Raw genomic sequence first — 21,977 nt, 5'->3', positions numbered from 1 at the left:
GGGGAAGAGAGAGAGCATGCGACAGAGAGAGCGATAATCCTCGAGCAGTGTTACCTGTGTATGTTTCTGAGACAGATCCTTCAGCTCCGTCTCTGTCTTCTGCTGCAACTCCTTGGTTCTGTGCAGCTCGTCTTCTTTCAAGTGCATTTCCTCCTCCTGTCGGGTGACCTGCAGCAGTGGCTTGACCTAGTGGGAATAGAGAAGAGAGCAGGGGGTTTAACCTGGGGTTGAATAGTTCCTAGCTGCCATAGCAATTGCGCTGGGACATTTACTTTAGAAAGAAATGTAGAAATCAGAAATATTTAATATTCCACTAATGCTTGAAGAATAAGAGAACAAAGCTTAGCCATCAGGTGGTGTGCACTATTAAAAGAGTCTTGTAAATCTGTACTGTGTTTTGTAAATGTGTGGTGAAATACGTCCTGTCTAATGCACAGTAAGTACGGTTACAGAGTTGAGATGTGTGAAAGGACCCCACCTTGGTGAACAGTCTCCACCACTGCCAGTTGCGCAGTTTCAGGTAGGCAGCACAATTTCTCTGTATCACCTTCATAGCAGTCAGCTGCTGCTGTCTCTTAGCGAATGCCCTACAAAGGAAAACAGGTCAATTAGATTATTACTATTAATAAGTCATTTAGCAGACACTTTTATCCAAAGGGACTTATTGAGACTAGGGGGTGAACTATGCATCACCACTGCTGCTGCAGAACCACATACAATAGGACCTCAGTTTTACGTCTCATCCGAAGGACGGAGCACAAGGAGGTTAAGTGACTTGCTCAGGGTCACACACAGTGAGTCAGTGGCTGGATTGAATTGAGAACCTCCTGGTAACAAGCCCCTTTCTTTAACCACTGGACCACCTAAATATGTGTCACTTGCTTACTGACCATTTGAAATGTCCAAAAGTGGCCCTGGGAGCAGGATACAATCTTTCAATATGCAGAAAGATTAACCTTGAAGGCACAGGGAAGACATTACAATATTCAAAGACATGACAGCAGTCTCCCTTCCATACTCACTTCCTGGCAAGGTGGCCACGGGCCTGGGCCTGGAAGGAAATGATGACGACCGTGACCTTCATGTCTCGTTCCTCTTCCAGGTGAGCCAGCACTCCCGTGCGGAAGAAGATCTTGCTCTGACCAATCCGGTAGAGGTTAGGGTCCAGCTCCAGGGCTTTGATCTGTGTTAGGGGAGGAAACACAGCAACAGGAGTTTGTTTCATTACTGTCAGCGCTGATCTGGAACAGCAATTTAAAAATGCTCCCCATAAATGCTTTAGGTCCTATTCTACGCTGGAGTTAATAAGAATGATAAGACCCAGCAGTCCTCCTCCTATCCCCAACTTCAAAATACTGCTGCTTTACATTAACATTTAGTGGAACACACAAACAGCCAATCACGCTGTGATGATGATGATGATGAGAATATTTCCCATGGACCCCAACATGTTTGATTCTCAAATACAAGCCTAACATACGTTTGAATAGTAAAAGTGTAATCATCAGTAGAAAAAATTATACATAATAAAAATGAGGTTCAGTAAATCCATAATTATATTTCACTCACCATAATAGCGCAGGCCTGTTTCCCGTCCATGAAGCCTTTAGGAATAGACCCAGCAGCCAGAATTTCGTATCTGTGAAGAAACAACAACAATAATATCAATATTAATAATACAATAATGTGAATTATGGACTGTTTTTTTTTTTTGGCAGCAATGAGCTCAAGATAAAGATGGTCTGTAATGTCTTCTAATTCACAATGTGGAAGGATAACATTGTGATTATATGTCATTGAAGATTCATAAGGTAACGATACTTGATAAGTTTATTAGAAGGTGGTATAAATGTAGGGAAATGTAAACGATTAGAGTGCAAATGGCAAAAAAAACTAAGGTGACTTTGGCAAAGGTAGAGTTGCTAAGCCAATGACCCACTTGGCCTTAGGCTTAGAATGTTGAGTGATAAGGCACGTACAGGAATGTATGAGTAAGGAGAACTTTGGTAAACTGTAGTGTTTCAAGCTCTCTCCCAGCGTAGCGTAACTTGATCAATGGCCTTATCTCTGCTAATGTTAAAGGTTCTTGAATGTTCACCTCTGTCGGAACTCCTGGAAGAGGACGCGGTTGGGGAACCCTTGTCGGCAGATTCTGATCCCTTCCAGGACGCCATTGCAACGAAGCTGCTCCAGGACGAGGTTAGCGTCCAGCTTCCCAGACTGAGGGGGAGGGAGAGAGAGACAGAAGGTCAGACACAGTTTTAACGTCGTAGGTTTTTGGAAAGATATTAATAAGACACAGTGGGTTTAAGGGCTCTTTGTTGTGCGTACCCTCTTCTCGTGGTTGGGGATGATGCACCGCACAAAGTTGGGGTTGGTATTCCTCAAAGTGGTCATCAGCTTGGTCAAGCTCTCTTTGTACAGCTGGCCCACTGTGCGGAACATGCCCTTCTTGGTCTTGGAGGCACTGGGCGCAGAGCTGTCTGACATTTTCGTCATCTGATCCAGCCCAACGATGCGGTCAACTGGGGTACACAGGGGTAAATCAATCACTCTTTGTCATGAAACACATGTTAGGCATTTGGTCGTATCCAAGAATTCAATATGTTGTACAAATACAGAAACATATCAGTAATTCAGTGGTACCTTTTGGAAAGGGAGTGTGGAAGGTATCACGAATAGGAGTTGGAAACTTAACAGCCTTTGAATTACATTAATGCTATAAAATGTCAGTATTACAATGATATTTGAATGCCAGCAAACTTGACAGGAATATCCTGTCATTCCTGCAGATTCTCACCATCTTTCCAGAGGTCCGCCACATATGGGCTGGAGGAGTTGTTCAGGAGGGCGGTTACGTTGTCATTCAGGGGGTCCATGTTCTTCGTCAGCCATTCACTGGCATTGTAATTAACCTACATGGAGTATTTGAAAGAAATCTGTTATAGGTTAAACAGGAAATAGTTTAAACATCTCCACCTTGTAGATGTAGATTCACAGCCGTAACAAAGATGAACAATACTGTACAAAATACATCAATTATCTTAAGACCGTCTCACCTGGCCGGCGTAGTGAAACACAAAGAATTCGGTTTTGTCCTTGAGCTGCTTGGGCTTCTGGAACTTGGGATGGTTGGCTTGCTCACTGCAGAGTTTCTCCACAAAGGAGGTATCTGTTGCCTTGGGGAACCAGCACTCCTCATCCAGCAGAGCCAGGATACCTGGGGGGTTATTCTGCAGAAGAGAAGGGGGGTGGGAATGAGATCTGCTGGTCTTTCCATGAGCTAGACGCAGGGATTCAATTCTATCCCAAAGTTGATCCACACTCATGATAGACTCACCGGTCTCTCGATCAGCTCAATGCAGGGCTGCAGGTCCAGGCCGAAGTCGATGAAGTTCCACTCGATGCCCTCTCGCTTGTACTCCTCCTGCTCCAGGATGAACATGGTGTGGTTGAATAGCTGCTGCAGCTTCTCGTTGGTGAAGTTGATGCAGAGCTGCTCGAAGGAGTTCACCTGAAACACAGAGAGGGGGAAACAGGTCAGATGTTATAGCCAGTGACACAAGAGCTTAGGAAGCTCTGCCCTTCGTCTCAGAGTAGAAGTTACTCTCACCTCAAAGATCTCGAAGCCGGCGATATCCAAGATGCCCAGGAAAGACGCCCCCTGCCTCTTGGTTTTGTCGAGTGCTTTGTTGACGCGAGCCAGAATCCATTTGAACAGGCGATCGTACTTTGCCTTGGCCAGGGCCTCCACTGCAAAGTCCGCCTGCGAGGAAAGAGAGACCAAACCTCAGAAAAAGTACAAAAACATGACCTGTCTAGCCAATTTTTTTAATTGATATATGTAATGAGAGATTACTTTATGACACAAAAAGGTATTTTTTTTAATTCATTAGCTGTTAAATAAATACATTTATATAATTTAATTATTGAGAGTGATTAATAGAATACAGTATATAAATGTTGATAATGACCAACCTGCTCTTTGGTCTGTGCTTTCTGGACCACTTCTCGACCCACTTTGATACGTGGGGTGAGGATGGCTCGTGTGAAATCTGTCACGTTTATCCCCAGCAGGTGGCACACTTTCTGGGCGGCTGAAGATGCAAAAATGAATACAGTTAGTGAAAATACAAGACACTGAAGTTTATAATAGAACTGAAGATTGAAGAGGGTAAGAGAATTTAGCTGGATACGTTCACTAGATTTTATTCAAAATATATTCGAACCAAGCTGCATCTTAACCCATTAACTCATTTGAGGACAGGCTACTTAGTAATTTTTTGGAGTATTTTTATCTGTCATCTACCTGTTATTTGAATTCTCTTTAATTATATAGTTATGATAACTTCCCTTCCATCCCTTGGGAGGTTGTTTAACCAGAGCAGCTGCTGGAGTACCTGTGTTGTCAGGCATGGAGGCCTGGTCATTGTTCCTCTCCTTCTTGAACTCAATGTTTCCAAGCTGCAGAACAGAGGAGACAATCTTCAGGATGCCTGAGGGCAGGAGAGAAATGGGAGAGGGAGTGAGGGAGAGGAGCAAGAAAAACACACTGCTTCCAAAAACAGCTCTATCAGGAGCTCTCTAGTTATGGCCATCAGTCACAGGTCACCAGATATTAAATATTTAATTTACAGGGTGCACTACCTCCACCTCTCACCCCTCATCTCACACCCCAGACCTCCGCGGGTCCCCCACCTGTCTGCTCTTCCTCGTTGAAACCCATAATGCTCATGGCCTCCAGAGTCTCCTCAAACATCTCACTGTCTGATGCTCCTGGGACTGGAACGTGCCCTGCCATGAGGAAGCGATAATCCCCAAATCCTTCCAGCAGCAGATCCTCTGCAACAGAGAGAACAATTGGATTCTCCGGTTCCTGACAAGTGCGTTTACCGAAGAGTGGGTTGATGACCATGGGTAGAGAAATATCTGAACCCCTTTTATTCCGAATACACCTACATTTGTAGTTATTGTTACACGTAGAATACAACTCAGAAATAAAATTTGGAGAATGAGCAGGGGATTTATTAATATTAGATTTATTTAACAGGGCAACAGTCCTCCATTCAGAATACTGGAGGTGGACAGAACTGGCCAAAGAAACCCACCACTGTTTAAGGGAGATTAGTATGTATATTATCAATGTATAGAATCAATTACGAATGAAAGAAAGAAGGCATGGAAATTCCTTACTGCGTTGCTGCTCTCCAGCCCCTGCCAGCAGATAGTAGAAGATGTGGAAGGCTCTCTCAATCTTGGCTTGACGGATACAACGGGATTTCTCCAGCAGATCTGTAGTGACGCTGTTAAGGACAGTACCTTCAAGAAGAAACTTCTGCACTCTAGCAACAATCTTCAAATTAAGTGTCACAGCATATTCTAATAGCAGCAGAACTGGAACTACAATGTAGTTAATCTCTGCTGTTGTTTTTGCTAAAATACTGTATTTAGACTTTGGACAGAAGAAAAAGTTATTCCCACAATTATTTGTGGGAATGTACAGCTCAAGTTTATATATATTTTGCAGGTTAAAAATAAAGTTAATCTCCACCCAAGTGGGTCACAGTATACCAGGCCACAGTAAGGATACAGGTCTCAATATTGGCTCCCACAATGTAGCCAGTCACGTCAAAGTTGATGCGGATGAATTTACCCTAGGGGGGGCGGGGATAGAGCAGAATTTAATTAACATACATTTGGACTGTAAAATCAATACGAAACCAATGAAGATGATCACTGGTACAGGAATTTCTAAACTATTTCACTTGCTTGAAATGCACAGTATTAAACATCAGTTCTGATTCCCCACTACTAAGGAATAATACAATAGTACAATAATAATAGGTGCAGCATGGACAGTGAGTCTGCTACTTACGAATCGGGAAGAGTTGTCGTTCTTGATGGTCTTGGCATTCCCGAAAGCTTCCAGGATGGGATTGGCCTGGAGCAGCTGCTTCTCCAGTTCCCCCTAAAACAGCCAGGACAGCAAGGGGTTAACTATCCCCTGGGAATACGGTGTTCGGGTAGCAGCTTTGCAAAACTGCTGCCCCAACGAAGTGAGGCAAAGAAAATGTTTTCCTTTTGCTGCTTTTTGACAGAATAGTGTGCAACACTGTGGACACTGTAACCCCCTCAGCACTGTGCATACACAGGCCTCACAGGCCTCGACTGGCTGTCCTGATGTGAAATGTAACTCGTGGCAAGCAGGATTGCAGCACAGTGAAGCACAGTGTCTTCCCAGAGAGCCCAAATCACAAGTACAAGCTTACCAGAAATCATACTAAATTGTCCAACATGTTTATAAACCCAAAAATAAATTAACAAAATATTAACTGTAGTGAAATATTTATAGGATAAACTTCAGGGATGAAAATGCATTTCACTAAAGCCCCAGGCCAATAGAGATCAATGGAAAGATAGATAGATATACAATATATACAAATATATAGAGATAGATACTTAGATGCACAGATAGATCATGGACATACATGCACTAGTTTGACTCCCTCACACACACAGAGGATAATATTCACAAATGCTCAAAGTGACTAATTCAGCTATTGTTTCACAGAAGTCCTGAAAAAAAGGCCCAAAAGCAGATTTGAGGGTTTGAAATAGTCAGACCCTGATTATAGTCTGTGGCAGTAAGTTAGAGAATGGACTGGTTAGTTTGGCAGGTGCCATATGCAATATATTTTCAGGTTGAACCAAACTTTCAGGAAAACTGGAAAAGTTGCCTTTTACATCCAAATTAAAAAAATAAACTCTACACACACTGTGCATTAACTTCATACAGGCAGCTAGCTGTCATCACCCCTAGGAGTGCCACAACCCTCCTCTACCCCAGGGATTTATTTGGGGTGGGGGGGGGGGGGGGACTGACAGGGGGAGACAGCGAAGCTGGCTAGTGCTCACTCTTCATTCTGTGGTTAACCTTTTCAGTACCAGGAGCATCCTAAAAGCGGTCATGATGCTGAAAGGGTAAACATGAAAAACAATACTGTTCCAAAAACATTCCGTACCGCCCAGGACAGAAAATACTGCAGTGAAGCTATTGGAAAGTATAGCTAGTGTAGCACATGGTAGTACTCACTTTGAGTTGTTGTGGAAAGTACAGTATGGACACAATGGCTCATGTTCTACATATTCTAATTTCAATTTAAAATCTACTTGCATCACATTCAGTTCTTTAAAAAAACCATTGTCTTTCTAAACTACTTTAAAGTCAATGTTGGTTTATCTGATTATTACTGATTTGATCATTTTATTAATTTATGTATTTATTTATTCACATATATCTGTTTAATTAGTACAATTCCTATACTAACCTAGAGCAGATGTAAAGTTGCTACCTCATCTGCCTTTGATGCCAGCATGTGATATGAGTGATAGGGAGAGATAGCCATTATTTGTGTAGCTAATAAAGCATTTACAGTTTCACTACAGTATTCCTCCTGGGCGTGTAACCGTTGCATGCAGTTCTGTATCAGCGTCACACAGAAACATGTTCCCTGTTACTCACGAAACCAAACTGCGTTCCTGGCTGTTGCTATTTGGAGGGAATTATAATACAGAAGTTAAGGTCAGCGGTTAGTTGTACACAGACACCATTTTTTCTTCCACAAAAATAGAATTATGGACAAATAGTGGGGAATGGGGGACTCTAAAAGTAACAGTGTAACACAGGCCCACCTCGGAGGAATATAACTCAGTGCTGAGTGGATATACTGGAAGAGAAGCGATCCCTAGAATCTGAACTATGGTATGCATCACAATGATGGTACCACAAGATACGTAGCGTTTAGCAACATGACTCTACAGCACCACAATGGCAGGCCTAAGTCTAAATCCAAAGTACTGTTAAACCTCGATCTCTAATTTATTCCCCGCTAGCTCCTCCACCAGTAGGGGTCTCTGTCAGGTCACCTTGTTGAGGAGACTGGCAACGAGGAGATACTCACAGTGATGCTGGTCTCCTTCTTGCCTTTGTGGGAGGACGCGATCACAGCCAGGTACTGAATCACCTTCTTCGTGTTCTCTGTCTTACCCGCTCCAGACTCACCTCTGATTGTGTGCAGGAGAGAGAGAGAAACAGAGAGAGAGAGAGAGAGAGAGAGAGAGAGAGAGAGAGAGAGAGAGAGAGAGAGAGAGAGATGTAAAGGAGGGGAGTTCTATAAAGCCACTGCATAAAACTCTCTCCAGCACTGTCATCCTGCATCTAAATAATCAGCATTAATATAAATGTTCCATTCTCAGGACTACAGAGCCTTCACCGTGCACTTGGTCATTTATCCCATCTTTGATCTCAGCTCCATGTGCAGTGCTGTGATGAATAGCTCAGGCTCGACAGCTAATCCTAAGTGGACATTTTGAAAAGAGCTTTGAAACAAACTTAAGTTATACGTGTAAAAAGTTATCAGGATCTTAACAATGAAAAGAAAAACAGTTGCAGCAACACATGGGGGACGTCTAACGTATTTTTCGGAGTTCTGTGTCAAAAAAAAAGCCTGAATTCTCTTTAATAGAAAAAAGATAACTAACGAAGCCTAGCATGCATGTCCTAAAGGGGTCTCCCTTAGTATAAAACCCAATCTTTAACTCAGCAATTTCAATCTCAGGATTGCGAAGCAATATAAATCCTATAAACCTCAGTGCAGGGTTTAGCTGCTTGCTCCCATAGCCTGTCTGCTGGGGAGGACATACATGCACGCACCAACAGTCGCTCTTCATTTGAAAAGATATTGCGCCCCAAGGTTCATGCTGTACATGAAAGCCAATATGCTAAACAGGAAAAAAATGATAATTTAGATATTGTAAACAATCCACAGGAAAAACTTGGTAGCGTGCAGGAAAGTGCTTGTTGTGATCTAGGAGCAATGCATCCTGGCGTCCATCAGCTTTAGATTTAAAAAGCCAGGGGCAGTTTCATGCCTCTCTCCCATTTCCTCATCTATCAAAAGAGGCTTTGCAGGAAAAGGCTGTTTGGAGCATGATAGTTTATAAGAAATGAAAAAAAAAGCACTAGTGAGGTCTATACATTGATACCAAATCTAACTCCCATTCAAACCCTATCCAATAGGAACCACATTCTGACAGTATAGTTTATACTTTACCCTGCCCCTAACCTTAATCCTTATATGGATTTACAATCCCCTCAATTTTAATCTAACACAAACTCCAATCCTTACCCCTAACCTGGTTCAACCTCCATTGTCCATCCAATCAATTTTACAAAACTTCCACTTTGGACTGAGTTCAGCTCACTGAACTTGTAACCTCAGGTGGATTCGACCCAAGGTGAACGGACAGTAAATAAACTACACTAGTTTAGTCAACTAGTTAGAGCTCTACCTCCTGGGATCAATAGCCTGTATGCTTAACCTCCACCTATATCTAGTCCTTGGTCCATCTTCACTCTGCTTTGGTTAATTTTACCCAGTCTGAATTTCTCACAGAACGTTGGAGTGATTCCAGAATGCTTTTTGTTCTGCAGGGGGGTTGTCATTCTCACAGTGACTTCCTGGAATAGCACTTTTTATGGGCTGTTTTCACAGGCAAAAAATTCCAGACCATTTATATATATATATATATATATATATATATATATATATATATATATACAGGTCTCAAAACCAGTATTTGAGCCACATTCATTTGGTTATATATTTATTTGTTAAATTGTGTTAAAGTTTTTGTGCATCAAATGCTTTCTCTTGAAATTATTTGTACAGTTCACTGAAAAGTCAAATCCTATTTACAAGAACTTCTAATGGGCGGTAACATGCTTAACACAAATGCAAGCAATAAACAGGATTTAGAGACTCGTTGCTCCTGAGCTTGTTGTCTCCCTGAGGACTATGTACCACTAACCCCTATCCGTTCTATATTCCCAAATGTTGTGGCTTCCAGCTGGCTCTGCTTCCTGCCTCCCTGCCCTCTAGTTCCTCTAGCTAGTGGGTGAAGGGGGGAGGGCAGCCGGTTTTAAAATAACTACCAAAATGATAAACTTCCTAGTCATTGTTACATTAAAGTTTTGGCTTTTCGGTTATGTTTTAAGCATGTCAGATTTGAATTCAGTTCATTTTGTTTTCTCCTTGACTCTTGGGATACCCAGTAAAGAACATTGTGTGGATGGAGGTGTGCAATATCCTCATTTATACCCTGTAGCTGCTGCAGGGACGTTATGCTGTTAATCGAATTGTGTAACTAAGCATAACTGTAAGCAGAGATTCAGCACCATGCCTTTCATAGCCTGGATGGACAGATTGATGCAATTTAAAAATCAGCAATCTTACTCACGTGCAGAGGATAGACTGGTCTTCACGCTCTGTAATGAGAAAAATATTGCATAGGGGTTACATCAAGCGTCTTTTAGTTACAGTGTTATAGCTCAGTAATTACACTGGTGGTTGTGTTAATTACAATGTCACGACCTGATTGATGACAAAACTAACATTTTAAATGATTGCTGATGTATTTTGTAATGATGTGCAGTTGAGGAGATTTTTGGAATCGGGTCCGAACTGGGTATCTATCATTGGAACCGGGAATTTTGAGTACAGCTTTATTCAAAACATAATAGTACTGGAACCAGATCCTTGATATTTGTATCCGGTTAGTCGGTTCCAAAGCAGGAACCGGGTGCCAGGTTTCAAAGGAACCGGTTCGCACATCACTAGGCTTTTGTACTAGCGTGGTATGGCTGTCCCTTCGGAAGGTAGTTAATAAACACAAACGAACATAAATATTGTTTTTTGAAAACGATGAAAGGGGTCTTGTTCCTTCAGTTAATGCAATCGTCTGATGCCAAACAATGCACCTGGCATGGGCAGCAGCATGAAGCTGCTGGCACACAAGCTGTGTTATCTGTGCCACTCAATTGGGAACATTTAATTCACCTTCATCATCTTCAAAGGGATCTGTTACCAGCGAGTCGTTTCATAGCTGAGGAAGTTCCCTACCCCTTTGGTAGTAAACAGGAATGGCCCTGTCAATCGTTCTGCTTTCACTGAAACCATGTTCAAATGTACTTAGCACGAAATGAACACTATGGAATAATGGTCACATCTACATTGCTGACCATTCAAGAAACTGACTTTGAACGTCATCGCGGACACCAAGGGAATTACATTACAGTAGGTAAGCTGAGTTCCCAGACAACAGTTCACTTTCTAAAAATAGAAAGAATATAAAAACATCTGGTCAAAAGAAACATCCATTTATGGATATTTAAAACCTGTTTCTATGCAACCCAAAACAAACATGAATGGGGGGCTGGAGGAGCAGATGGTTGAATGAAAGTGTAGTGCAGTGTATTATTATTTTACTTTCACAATCTTAACCATCTTCACAGTTACAGGTGAACCAAATACATGATCTCACTGTTAGTCACGTTCCTCGCTCACATAAAAAGGGGACGTTGTTTCCAAAAATCAGAGGGGTACCCCCTGCTAAGCACAGCACTGCCCTCTGCTGCCCCTTGCCTGCAGTTGCCTCTCAGTTGTGCGAATCCCTGGGGTTGGCGCGCACACTCACTCCACACTGTGAGTGAGTGCCAGGTCGGTGCCATACATCCTCGCCACACTGTAAATAGTGCGAGATACTTCTACTCGTTATGGACATAGCTCAGGAGGATTTGGCTCCAGTCCATGAATGTTAGTTGCGCCTGATTCTTCCAAATTAAGGCACAAATTAAATGCAGCACTCCAGCCCTTCAGTACATTTTGCAAAACATACCTAAACAAGCACCCTTGTAGTTTGAGCAAAGGGTCTGGGAGGCACTGTGGTCTAGTGGTTAGAGCTGAACTGTTGGGAGGCAGTGTGGTCTAGTGGTTAAAGCTAAGGGACATGGGGGCAGCACGTCCTAGTGGTTAGAGCCAAGGGATACATTTCACGATGAGAATATTCATGAATCACTATTATTAGGTTCAAATGCTTCAAACAATGAAGTACCTTTTAACTTGGAGTTTACTGTAAACACAACTAATTCACACTGGTAACGGTCCAATGCATGTATGGGAATAACATGGCATGTTCTCTTCAGCTGACTTCAAAGAGAAGCTATCTAGATAGTCACAATGAAGGAATACTTGTCTCTGTTGTGGGAAGCATAGATTATATAAAATCAGTAAATGCTCTGATTACACATAATTCCACCAAGTTGAGTAATTTGCAGGACAAGGGTTATCCAGCAGATCTGACCACAGATGAGGGAGCAGAGCTAGCTGCCACTCTTTGGGGGATGGGAAAGGGAGAGAGAGAGGGTCAGAGAGAGAGTAAAATGTGTGAGATATTTACTAAGGGGGTGACCTTCTTATTGGAGGTACAGTTAAACTACAGTTGCCTACAGTGTGACACTGCACCAGTGTAATTTGTATCAAGGCACCCTACACCCACATTGTTCACACAGCTCTAGTTACCTGGTGGATTTGACCATCTATGCCCATTACCATCTGTGATGTGCTGCCAGTTCCCCTCTTGTGAAAAGCACTATGACCTCAATGGACTTGTTCCCCATGTCAGATAAACCTTAACAGTTTTTAATAGAGGACCCAGTCTATCCTCTTTAGCCTGTCCTATGGTACATCTCCTGGGTCTTTTCTGTTGATTCTTACACTCCAGTCTGTCAGCTCCTGATTACCAAACACTGTAGTTTACAATCACTCCTGTGTTAACACTAACATCGCCCCTCAGGGACACTTTACACCTCTCGCCTAAATCCCCAGTGCAGACCACCCTCAGTGTAGGGTGCCAAGAGCCAGGGTATCAACACTGTAAATTAGCACTGTCATTTTGCAATTGGATATGATTTTACAAAGTGTTACTGTAACTTTACTATAAATCTGCAATTCTATTTGAAAATAATACAATTTACAGGATTTTTTTTTAAATATATATACTGTATATATATATAGAGAGAGATTTTTTTTGTTTGATTTGTCTTAAAGATGTCAGTATTAGGGGGAGCCTGTGAAACCAAATTCACAGCATTCCATTGGATTAAATCAGATTCCATGGGATCAGTGTTTATGGATCAATCTGCGCTATTTTTCCACATTCTGAAGGTAGCGACACTATTGGAACTCCCTCTGTTTACGTGTGCATCATGCAAGGTTTCTCCACTGTGTTTACACTGGGGCTCTGCAGCCTGCACATGAACACCACAGTATAAACATCCAGATCTGCATCATGCATCAAGGCAGCTGATTTATGGAGTTCATTCAGAATATAAACCTAGCAAGACTTTAGGACATTTTTGCAAACACTTCTTATTGGGGATGTGCAAGAAACTGCTGATTATAGCTAAAATGTCTTTCCCGTAACCCAGTTTCCCAAAGGCAGAGCACACAGTAAATGAAAGTCAAAACAGTAAATATTTTGCGCAAAACATCCCATTATGGTACATGGTGTCAGTACCAAGGTATATGGCATTGTCACTACATATCAATTCAGTGTATTGACAATGCACTTACTATGCATCTTCGGGATGCACTTGACTGCTGATATCGGAGGTAATCCTAGCTCAGCTGAAAGTTACAATTTTCCGTGTCTGAGAGTTTCACAAGGTCAGCGCCAGTTAGATATGATTGGGGGTGACAATGCTGGAATCCCTGCCAGTCTTTACTAAGGTGACTAGAAAACTCAGAAAGATTAGCTCAAATGAGGTACAAAAAAATAATAATGCAAGTGCCTACAAGACACAGACACAGTGTGGTATTACACTGACACACCTGTAGCATCTTTTACCTCTATTGCTTATGGCTAAGCCCAATGCCTTCTCATTGATTCAGTTTTGTCTATAAAGAAGCAGTGGCAGCCTAAAAGGATGGCTAACAAATATATAGTAAACATTTCATTAGCAAAAAAAGAGAGAAAAGGCATTCCACTCTCGCTCTCTGAGTTACACACACTCCAAGCCAGGCGGGATATATATTGTGTGAGAAGAAAGTATATATGACCTCACTTGGATAGGGAGGAGAAACGCCTGCTTTATTGATACATGACTATAAATATCACAATAAATCAAATTCAATCAAAGAACATAACATCACCCTCAAAAAACGTATTTATACATTAAAAAGAACTAACTTTGCCAAAAGACAAAGAAGGCTGCAGCGAAAAAGTCTAAACCCAAAGTGGGGTTCCAGGGCAGGAATGCATTACATAAGATCATCACCATCCACTCACATCAGGTCATTACAACTCACTGCTCAATTTTCTGGAACCCAACTGTGCATGTGTGTATGTGAGTGACTGTTTTATTACTATCTGGTATCAACATCATAGTGTACTGTATGGGTGTTAGATTCCATTGAATTCCCTACATGTTTAAGATGTAACATGTTTGCACTCTAACATACTCTAACATAATCAAAAAATAATCATACCAAAAAACTCTCCAACAGAGGTCACAATGAATCAAAAGAATGTTTTGGAAGCTATGCATTGGTTTAAGAAAATTGAACCCAACCCCTTTAATTATAAACTTTATATAAATAAATACCGATCGCATACCCGTAATTTGGCTAAATCTTTTTGGATGTTTCAGTTGACAGTCGGGAACTGAGAAAAACAAGATTAGTAAATGGATGTTGTCATTGAGTTTCTTTCCCAGAACAAACAAACTACACAAGTAAAGCGTAAAACAAAGGTACATGCTGGACTGTGCTGCTGACATTAATAAGAGTGGAGGAGGGTCCCCGGGAAAGGCCAGGGGGGAGGGGGGAACTTGGCAGCTTTACCTTATAAGGGCAACTGGAGCCAGGGAAGCCAGGCAGGCAGCCTCCATCTCAAGGCTGCTTCCAGCTGACTCCTCTTGCCTCAAGCTTGACCCTCACCACCACCCCCACCAAAAAGAAATATATCTCAGATATATCTGATATACTTTAGCCACCTTGACATATTTAGGAATATGTTTAAAACATAAAATGCCTTGATTACAGAATGTGCACAAAACTAGAAACATCTGCCTCAACGCAAAAGAGCAGTAAAATACATTTTGTCGTCACTGACATGTAATAGACCCACTCTATGTTTAGAACTGGCAGGGTTACAAATACAAACCAGTCTGGATAAATACCAAATCTATTTCCTTCAGTTGTGCAAAGCAAAGAAAAACTAATTTAGATCATTTTGATGTGTGATGCAGATAGTTAATGGCGTGTGGTCATCGATTTAGCAGAGAACATCCTAATTGACAAAGTACATGATAAAGCCTATGATGCCTCACCCTGTAGCTTGGTTTGTCCTGATGGGGATCCAGGATGAGTTTTTAAAGCTCCATTAGTACCTCCAAGGAACAAAGGTCTGGCTTTGCGTATTTATCAGAGGATCCAGCTAAGAGACCCTGTACAGTATTTAACAACTTGTTGCATCTACACTGCAGTTAAGTGACAGCCGTTTGCATGTGGATTATTTGAAGTGTTTTGTGTTTATGTTTGTGTGTGTGGACACGCTGTGGAGGATGGGGAGGTTTGTAAACAGTTCACTTAGCTGGGAGCCTGTGTGATGAATCTTGATGTAATTAAAAAGTTGTTTCCTTTGAAAGGTTCATTGATAATATTTGTTTAGGATTAGAGGACATGACCCTTGCAGAAAGCCTTCCAAACCCCAGATTTGCTCTGGGCTCACCGGCAGATAATTACTCTCCAATCAAAGCGCTGCTCATTTGCTTTCTCCTCATCCCCCCACCCCCAGAAAAGGAAGGAATTTTGTTTTGTTGCTGCTAATGTAAGTGAATGTAAACAAATATCTGTTCCTAAAAGATCAGCAGGATAACTTATAGAACAGACCTTTTAGAAATCCTGACAAAATCTGGCCTAAACCATGAAGCACAAAATATAGTTAACTAGCGTATGTAACACGCTCCAGTGTACACGGAGAAACTGCAGATACGGTAAGACCTTATCAACAAGAAGCCTTGATGCAGAGGGACTACCCTTTGCAACTCAATGTAGAGGAACTATCAACAAGTCAACCCACACTTAAAGTTCAACCATGACAAAACACCACATTTAAGCAAACCCTCCCACCCCAAATACACACAGGTCTGTCTTTTTAATAATTGTACTCCTTAAATGTTCACGAAAAGAAACACACACATTTGCATTCCTGTATTTGTGGGGACTTCTCATTGACTCTCACCATATTTATATTTATTATTTCTAACTTCAGTCCGACAAAACTCCACATGGGTGAAAGTCAACAACAAACTAAATATTCTGGCACTTTTATATATATTTTTTGAAAGCATATTTAGTTCTTAGGTGTTTTACAAAGTGGGGACAAATCGTTTTTTCAGGAGTTACTAACTTTGTGGGTGGCAGCTCAGCACACATATGTTCTGCCCCCTAGTGTCATTATTTTTTTATTTAGCAGATGCCTTTATCCAAGGCGACTTATAGAGACTAGGGCGTGTGAACTACGCATCAGCTGCAGAGTCACTTACAATTACGTCTCACCCGAAAGACAGAGCACGAGCAGGTTAAGTGACTTACCTTGTAACATGTTCCTGTATGCGTTGTCGGCAATGGAGTATATATGTGGAGGGATCTCGTGGCGCTTCTTCCCCTTGTACATTTCAATGATTTTCTCAGAGTAGATGGGCAGCATTTTGTAGGGGTTCACAACCACGCAGAAGAGACCTGAATAAGTCTGTGGAGAACAGCAGTAGATGATGGTGAGCCTCAAGGGGTTACTTGTAAAAACACTCCCAATCTACATTTAATAAATAATCTTTCAAATATTTTGCATCAATGTTGTTTGTAGTTTGTTTTGCAGTTTAATGTACAATGCTGACCTGTATTTATAATTGACTTTTGTATTCATTTTGCAGACAATATTAAAGAATAGTTGCGTGCAAGTCACGATACTGTATGTGACGAAAAATGTCAAAACCAATGTTAGTAAATATATCTGGTTCTTAGTTTTGAAACATGGCCACTTTCTTTTACGAACACTGTTAGCAAAATTTCACCAAAGTGTTACCAACACATCCTGTTAGCGAATTTAAATTTAGTGAGATATTGTGAACGGGAGATTGCTGTTTTGAAAATAGAAGAGGTGTGCCCTTGAGCTGTAGAAAAACTCCATGAACACTTTCACAGGACAGCAAGGCCCCTGATAACAATGTTTAGAGTGTTTCAAGCAGCAAAGACAAAGGGGCCACCCAGAAATCAACTGTGACTAATTGAAGTCTGGTCTCCAGCCAGAGGTCGGTAGACTTGGGCCAAGACTAAGTGATCTTGGCAGAAGTTCTGCAAAAAAAAAAATGTTTCAGCTTTTTTCCTAATAAACTTTCTTCAAATCCGAAATCTTCAATGTTCCTGTCGTACCTTTCTCTTTACACAAGAAAAATAACTGCAGGGACTGAAAAGTTCAGCGGACTGAGCCAACTTTATATGATATGTAAAAGCTCTCAGAGAAAGTACACTAAGAAAGACACTGGGGCTCTGTAGCTGAGGTCTCCACCTAACTTATTTTTATTTATATTACCTAGCCATGATTATAACCTATTAATATTTATTACACAGTCTATCAGACTCTTCCAAACACTTTTTTTTTAAAGTTTAGACTTATAAGGTGCTTGCACTGGTGGCTTCAATTGTACAAGAGTACCTGGCCTCTTCTTTCTAAATTCAGTTCCTCTTTCTTTCTCACGTATTTAATAGGCTCTCGAAGAACACTATATGCTGACACAGCATCCTTGGCCCTACACTGACACAGATCAGCCAGTATTGCAGAATTCCTATACAGTCAGTAGTTGCACTCACGTAGATGAGCCCGGAGAAGTACCTCTCCCTCAGGTTGTGCAGCACGGAGGCCTCGTTGAGGCAGGTGAGCTCGGCCATGTCCTCCACCTTGCTGAACTTGGGAGGGTTCATCTTCTGGATGTCGTCCTTGTTGATGGTCACCTTCTTGCCATTCTCAGCCAGCTCCACCACCACCTCATCCCCGCGCTCCTCCTTGATGCTGGCTGCCTCGAAGCCCTGCTTCTCAGATGGGACCCACACCAGCTTCTTGGCAGCCCAGTCAGCCTGTGCCAGTGGGCTGTTAATGAAGTTCTTGTCCAGGAAGAGGAACTTCTCATCCTCGCTCAGGGCACCGTCTGCCTTCTTTGCCATCTTGAAATCCGGGGTGAGCTGCAGAGACAGAGACATTTGAAGGCTTTATAAGATAGACTTAAAAACTGTAAAGGCTGTAAAAACATTGCGAGTTTGAATGACTCTGAATGAAATGCCATTGGAAAGCAGCAGGTGAACTATACCAACACTGTAAGTGCAGTTATGGTGTAGACAACCAACACTTTACTGAACAAATGTGCTGGGCTTCACTGAAGTTTTACAGTAGTTACTTAAATAAATAAATAAATAAATAAATAGAAAAAAGAAACGGAAAAATCTAATTGGGACCGAATATTTTGTAATAACGTCAAAGTGGAAAAGGAGTTCATGAACATCCAGTATATGAGAAAAAGAGTCTCTGCATTCAAAGTACTGAATTAGCTTCATTAGCTATCAGATCTCTCAGCTCTTAACATTTTTCATCAAAAAGCCCGTGGGAGTTCATTCAATACAATTTTAAAATGTAGCCTGGGGCACGAGTCAGAAGTTAGACGCTCATGGAACCATTATGTCTTTGCACTAATAACACTAACAATAATAACAATAGTTGTTCTGCATTGTAGCGCTATAGGGAGCTCATGCTGTGGTTACCATATAAGGGCAGGTTCTCTCTGACAGCAGTGTTTCTGCTCACCCATACAGCGATGATAGCTAATTTCATAACAAAGCCCTTATAGGGAATAACATGTCGCCAGTGCTCCGGCAGTCACAAAGTTCATGCCCAAATGATAACAAGATTAAGCAGAGCATGGGCAGAGTTGAGGGTTGGGGTTAAATGTTTTACAAAAAAATGAATTCCGTTTCCCCCTGAAATTACAGAAAGGGATATTCTCAGGATGCCCCGTACATTATTAAAAGCAGCTGTCAATCAACTGCAGTGAGTTTTTATTGCAATTGTTTAAAGGCTTTTGCACTGCTCTCTTTATTGTTCAGTTTAACACCTTTTCACTTTGCAAAGGTCTGCATCAATGAGACCACTTTCCAGATAAAACGTTACCGCTTCACTGAAATTGTGAGACACTTTTGAGTCGAAATGGACTCCTGAAATGAGTCTCTCCAAGAGTATTGCACCTTCAGAAAATGCATTTCAAATATAATTTTGAACAAATCATTGATAAGGAAGTCAGTGAAAAGTGTAAGTCAGATGACATAATGTATTCCATTTTTTAACTAGGATAGAATAGTGAGTACACCATTTTCTTTTTTCAAAATGCTTGATGTGGGCAATTGGTGGACCAAGTTGTATTCTTCTGTTGGCAGTTTTATTGTGTTGACAATACCTGCTTATCAATGACCAGTGCTGACAGCACTTGGAGGTCTTGACAGCACTTGTGGCTACTACGCCATTGCTGACTAGAGCTTTTAACACTTTTCATTCTTCCAAATCCTGGCCGAAATTAAACATATGTAACAGAAGTGCATTGACTTAGTGCAAATACTAGCTGAGTAGTGTAGCTAGCTTGCTGTGTACCCGACACATACACTGCCATTTCTCACTGCACTTGCAGTGCTGGGGTTAAATTGCAGTCCAGAGGAACTACTGTACACAACTCTGAGGTTTGTACAAACTTTATCACACTTCCACTGCTGTTGTTTTCTGTACAGCACAGGAACTACCTTATTGCACATTGCAATGTGTGAAAATGTACAGTATTTGCAGACTTATGCTTAGTAGTTCAGTCACTAATTCAGCTGGAGTTTTCCCGAGCTCTAATTCCTACTCTGATCACCTAATTCCTAATCATTGATTTTGCAGTGCTGTTACAATGCTGTACATAATCATTTTCTTATGAACAGTATTTAGCCTATTGAGGAATGCTGCCCACTGTCTGTACTCAAACAGAACCCTGTACCGGGAGAAGGTGGGGCTGGAATTAAAGCAGGCTCCCCCACAAACTGATAAGCCTGTATCAAAAAGAACTGCAGAGCAAAATGCATTGAATTGGAAAGATAACAGTAAAAACAACACCAAAAACCCTATGAAAAGTGCATGAAAAATCCTATTCGAAAAGTGCATGCAAAATCGGGTAGTGAGACTGCAGTTTAACTACTGCCCAGTAAATGCAATTTAAAATTGTTAGCATTTAACGGCATTGTAAAAAAAAAAAAAAAAAAGTGGTTAGGTTTGAATCAATCAATAGTCATGAAGTTATTCCTAAACCCATTTTTAATCATATTGATGAATATATACCACAGTAAAATTATCAGAATAGGTTAGATTATTATAATGACCTAAAATAGTACTGTATAATTGCAGAGGCATAAAAATGGTAGCATGGCAGGATTACCATAACCAGAACAATGTTTACTGTTCAAAACCATATGTGGTATACAGGGATTCCCTTGTATGGGTTTTATTCAGTTCAACTCGTGTTTTCCAGTCTTGCATTGAGAATCGTAACTTCCTCCAACTTCCGAAGCTATTGTTTTTATAAATAAATGCTAAGGGCTTGGTTATTGAGCTCCTCACAATTTCAAACATGTTTCTAACAGGAAAAGAAAAGAAAAAAAGGTTGTTAAACTTAAAAATATCTTGGGTGCACATGTGTGACAGAAAGGGTGTAGCAGCAGCAGCAGCAGCAGCAGCAACACCAGCAACTTAAATTAGCAATAAAACAGAGATATTGGATGCTTTAACATGTCATATTTTCTGTGGGAAAAGTAGTACTGTAACAATTAATGTGTATTTGTGCTCCCTTTAATTAGCATGTTGTCCTGGGTATTTCTTGTCAAGACCCTAAACATAAAAAATGAACATGTTTTTAACATGAAAACAGAGGACCATAATGTCAAATTGCCATGAACTACAACTCCAGTTAGCTTAATTTAACACATATCAGAGCTGCCTGCTGATGCCAAATGCCTGCAAGGCAGTGGCCTGATCACGACCCCTGTAATGCTAGACTTTAGATTGCAAAACAAGTAAAAGTTTTTAAATCTCTTGACACGATTACAAACTAGCAGCTAGCAAAAATATTTATCAAACTGACACATTCAAACTACGTCAGTGTACTTTAAACTATCTACAAAGCACCGACAAAGCATACAGACCCCCTTGCTACAGTGTTACCGCATCTAATTAGCCGTGCTTGAAAGACCTTTAAACTATATTGTCACTGTTGCTAATGTGTATGCATTCAAAGAAAATCAATATGCAATTTTTTTTAACAAATGGATTAAACAAGATAGATTTTTCATTTGCAACCCCGAAGAAATTGCACAAGTTAAGATATGACTTGTATAGGTGCGTGAGAATCTGTTAGAATGAACGCTCTCTGCATTGTGAAGAAAGAAGAGTAAGTGCAAAGTTTATTTTTGCTTCCAAAAGGAAATAAGCCATTAAACTATGTCACAAAACTAGTAAGAAACATTTTAGCGTACACTTTACTTTAAATTACTGATCTGAGCAGTGTGTTTGAAAAAAGTTTTAAGGAATTAGAATTTTGTTAAAAAAAAAAAAAGTCTATGTTTAAAGGACTAGTGAGCATGGCCCACAGAGTGAGAAATAAAGGCAGAGATAGGGTGTATACTCACAAGGGTTGCTTGTCTAGTGAAGCTTGATTGGAGAGTCGTGAGCTTGTGGGGTATTCCACAGATGAACAGTCCAAATTATCATCTCCAGCTTTCACCAGGGTATTTAAACAGAGTCATCTAATAGTAGGGAGGGCTGCAGGGGGATAGCCCCTCCTTTTTCAGTGATGCTCGCTCTCTCTCTCTCTCAAGTACAGTACAGTACAGTGCAGGGGGGGGGGGGGGGGGGCAGATCTGCATAAGGTAGGCTTGTCTAACTCATTGATTTTATCCTGGCAGAAATCTACAACAAAAACATTTTTTAAAAATTACAGAATCAATTGG

At 41.1% G+C, this 21,977-nt stretch overlaps 1 protein-coding gene across 3 annotated transcripts in view; it reads right to left on the bottom strand.

Moving 5' to 3' along the window:
* Positions 1-21,764, bottom strand: part of LOC117431454 (myosin-11-like) — a 32,601-nt gene extending 10,837 nt beyond the window's left edge. For 2 of the 3 annotated variants that reach the window (XM_034052366.3, XM_034052368.3), the window contains exons 1-22: positions 21,657-21,764; positions 17,772-18,140; positions 16,497-16,653; positions 10,300-10,327; positions 7,962-8,064; positions 7,523-7,549; positions 5,876-5,968; positions 5,591-5,654; positions 5,194-5,292; positions 4,699-4,842; positions 4,401-4,496; positions 3,979-4,097; positions 3,614-3,766; positions 3,341-3,514; positions 3,060-3,233; positions 2,801-2,915; positions 2,332-2,525; positions 2,099-2,220; positions 1,570-1,639; positions 1,023-1,183; positions 479-587; positions 55-186 (exon numbers count right to left, since the gene is read on the bottom strand). In XM_034052366.3, coding sequence (XP_033908257.3) covers positions 55-186; positions 479-587; positions 1,023-1,183; positions 1,570-1,639; positions 2,099-2,220; positions 2,332-2,525; positions 2,801-2,915; positions 3,060-3,233; positions 3,341-3,514; positions 3,614-3,766; positions 3,979-4,097; positions 4,401-4,496; positions 4,699-4,842; positions 5,194-5,292; positions 5,591-5,654; positions 5,876-5,968; positions 7,523-7,549; positions 7,962-8,064; positions 10,300-10,327; positions 16,497-16,653; positions 17,772-18,122 — 2,685 coding nt within the window. In that variant the 5' untranslated portion in view covers positions 18,123-18,140; positions 21,657-21,764. The remainder of the gene's footprint in view (positions 1-54; positions 187-478; positions 588-1,022; positions 1,184-1,569; positions 1,640-2,098; positions 2,221-2,331; positions 2,526-2,800; positions 2,916-3,059; positions 3,234-3,340; positions 3,515-3,613; positions 3,767-3,978; positions 4,098-4,400; positions 4,497-4,698; positions 4,843-5,193; positions 5,293-5,590; positions 5,655-5,875; positions 5,969-7,522; positions 7,550-7,961; positions 8,065-10,299; positions 10,328-16,496; positions 16,654-17,771; positions 18,141-21,656) is intronic. The other variant, XM_034052367.3, reaches the window with a different exon arrangement.
* Positions 21,765-21,977: the final 213 nt, after the last annotated feature.

This window comes from Acipenser ruthenus, chromosome 22 (genome assembly GCF_902713425.1).
Source record: "Acipenser ruthenus chromosome 22, fAciRut3.2 maternal haplotype, whole genome shotgun sequence".
Taxonomy (NCBI): domain Eukaryota; kingdom Metazoa; phylum Chordata; class Actinopteri; order Acipenseriformes; family Acipenseridae; genus Acipenser; species Acipenser ruthenus.
This window is presented reverse-complemented; position numbering and strand designations above follow the sequence as displayed.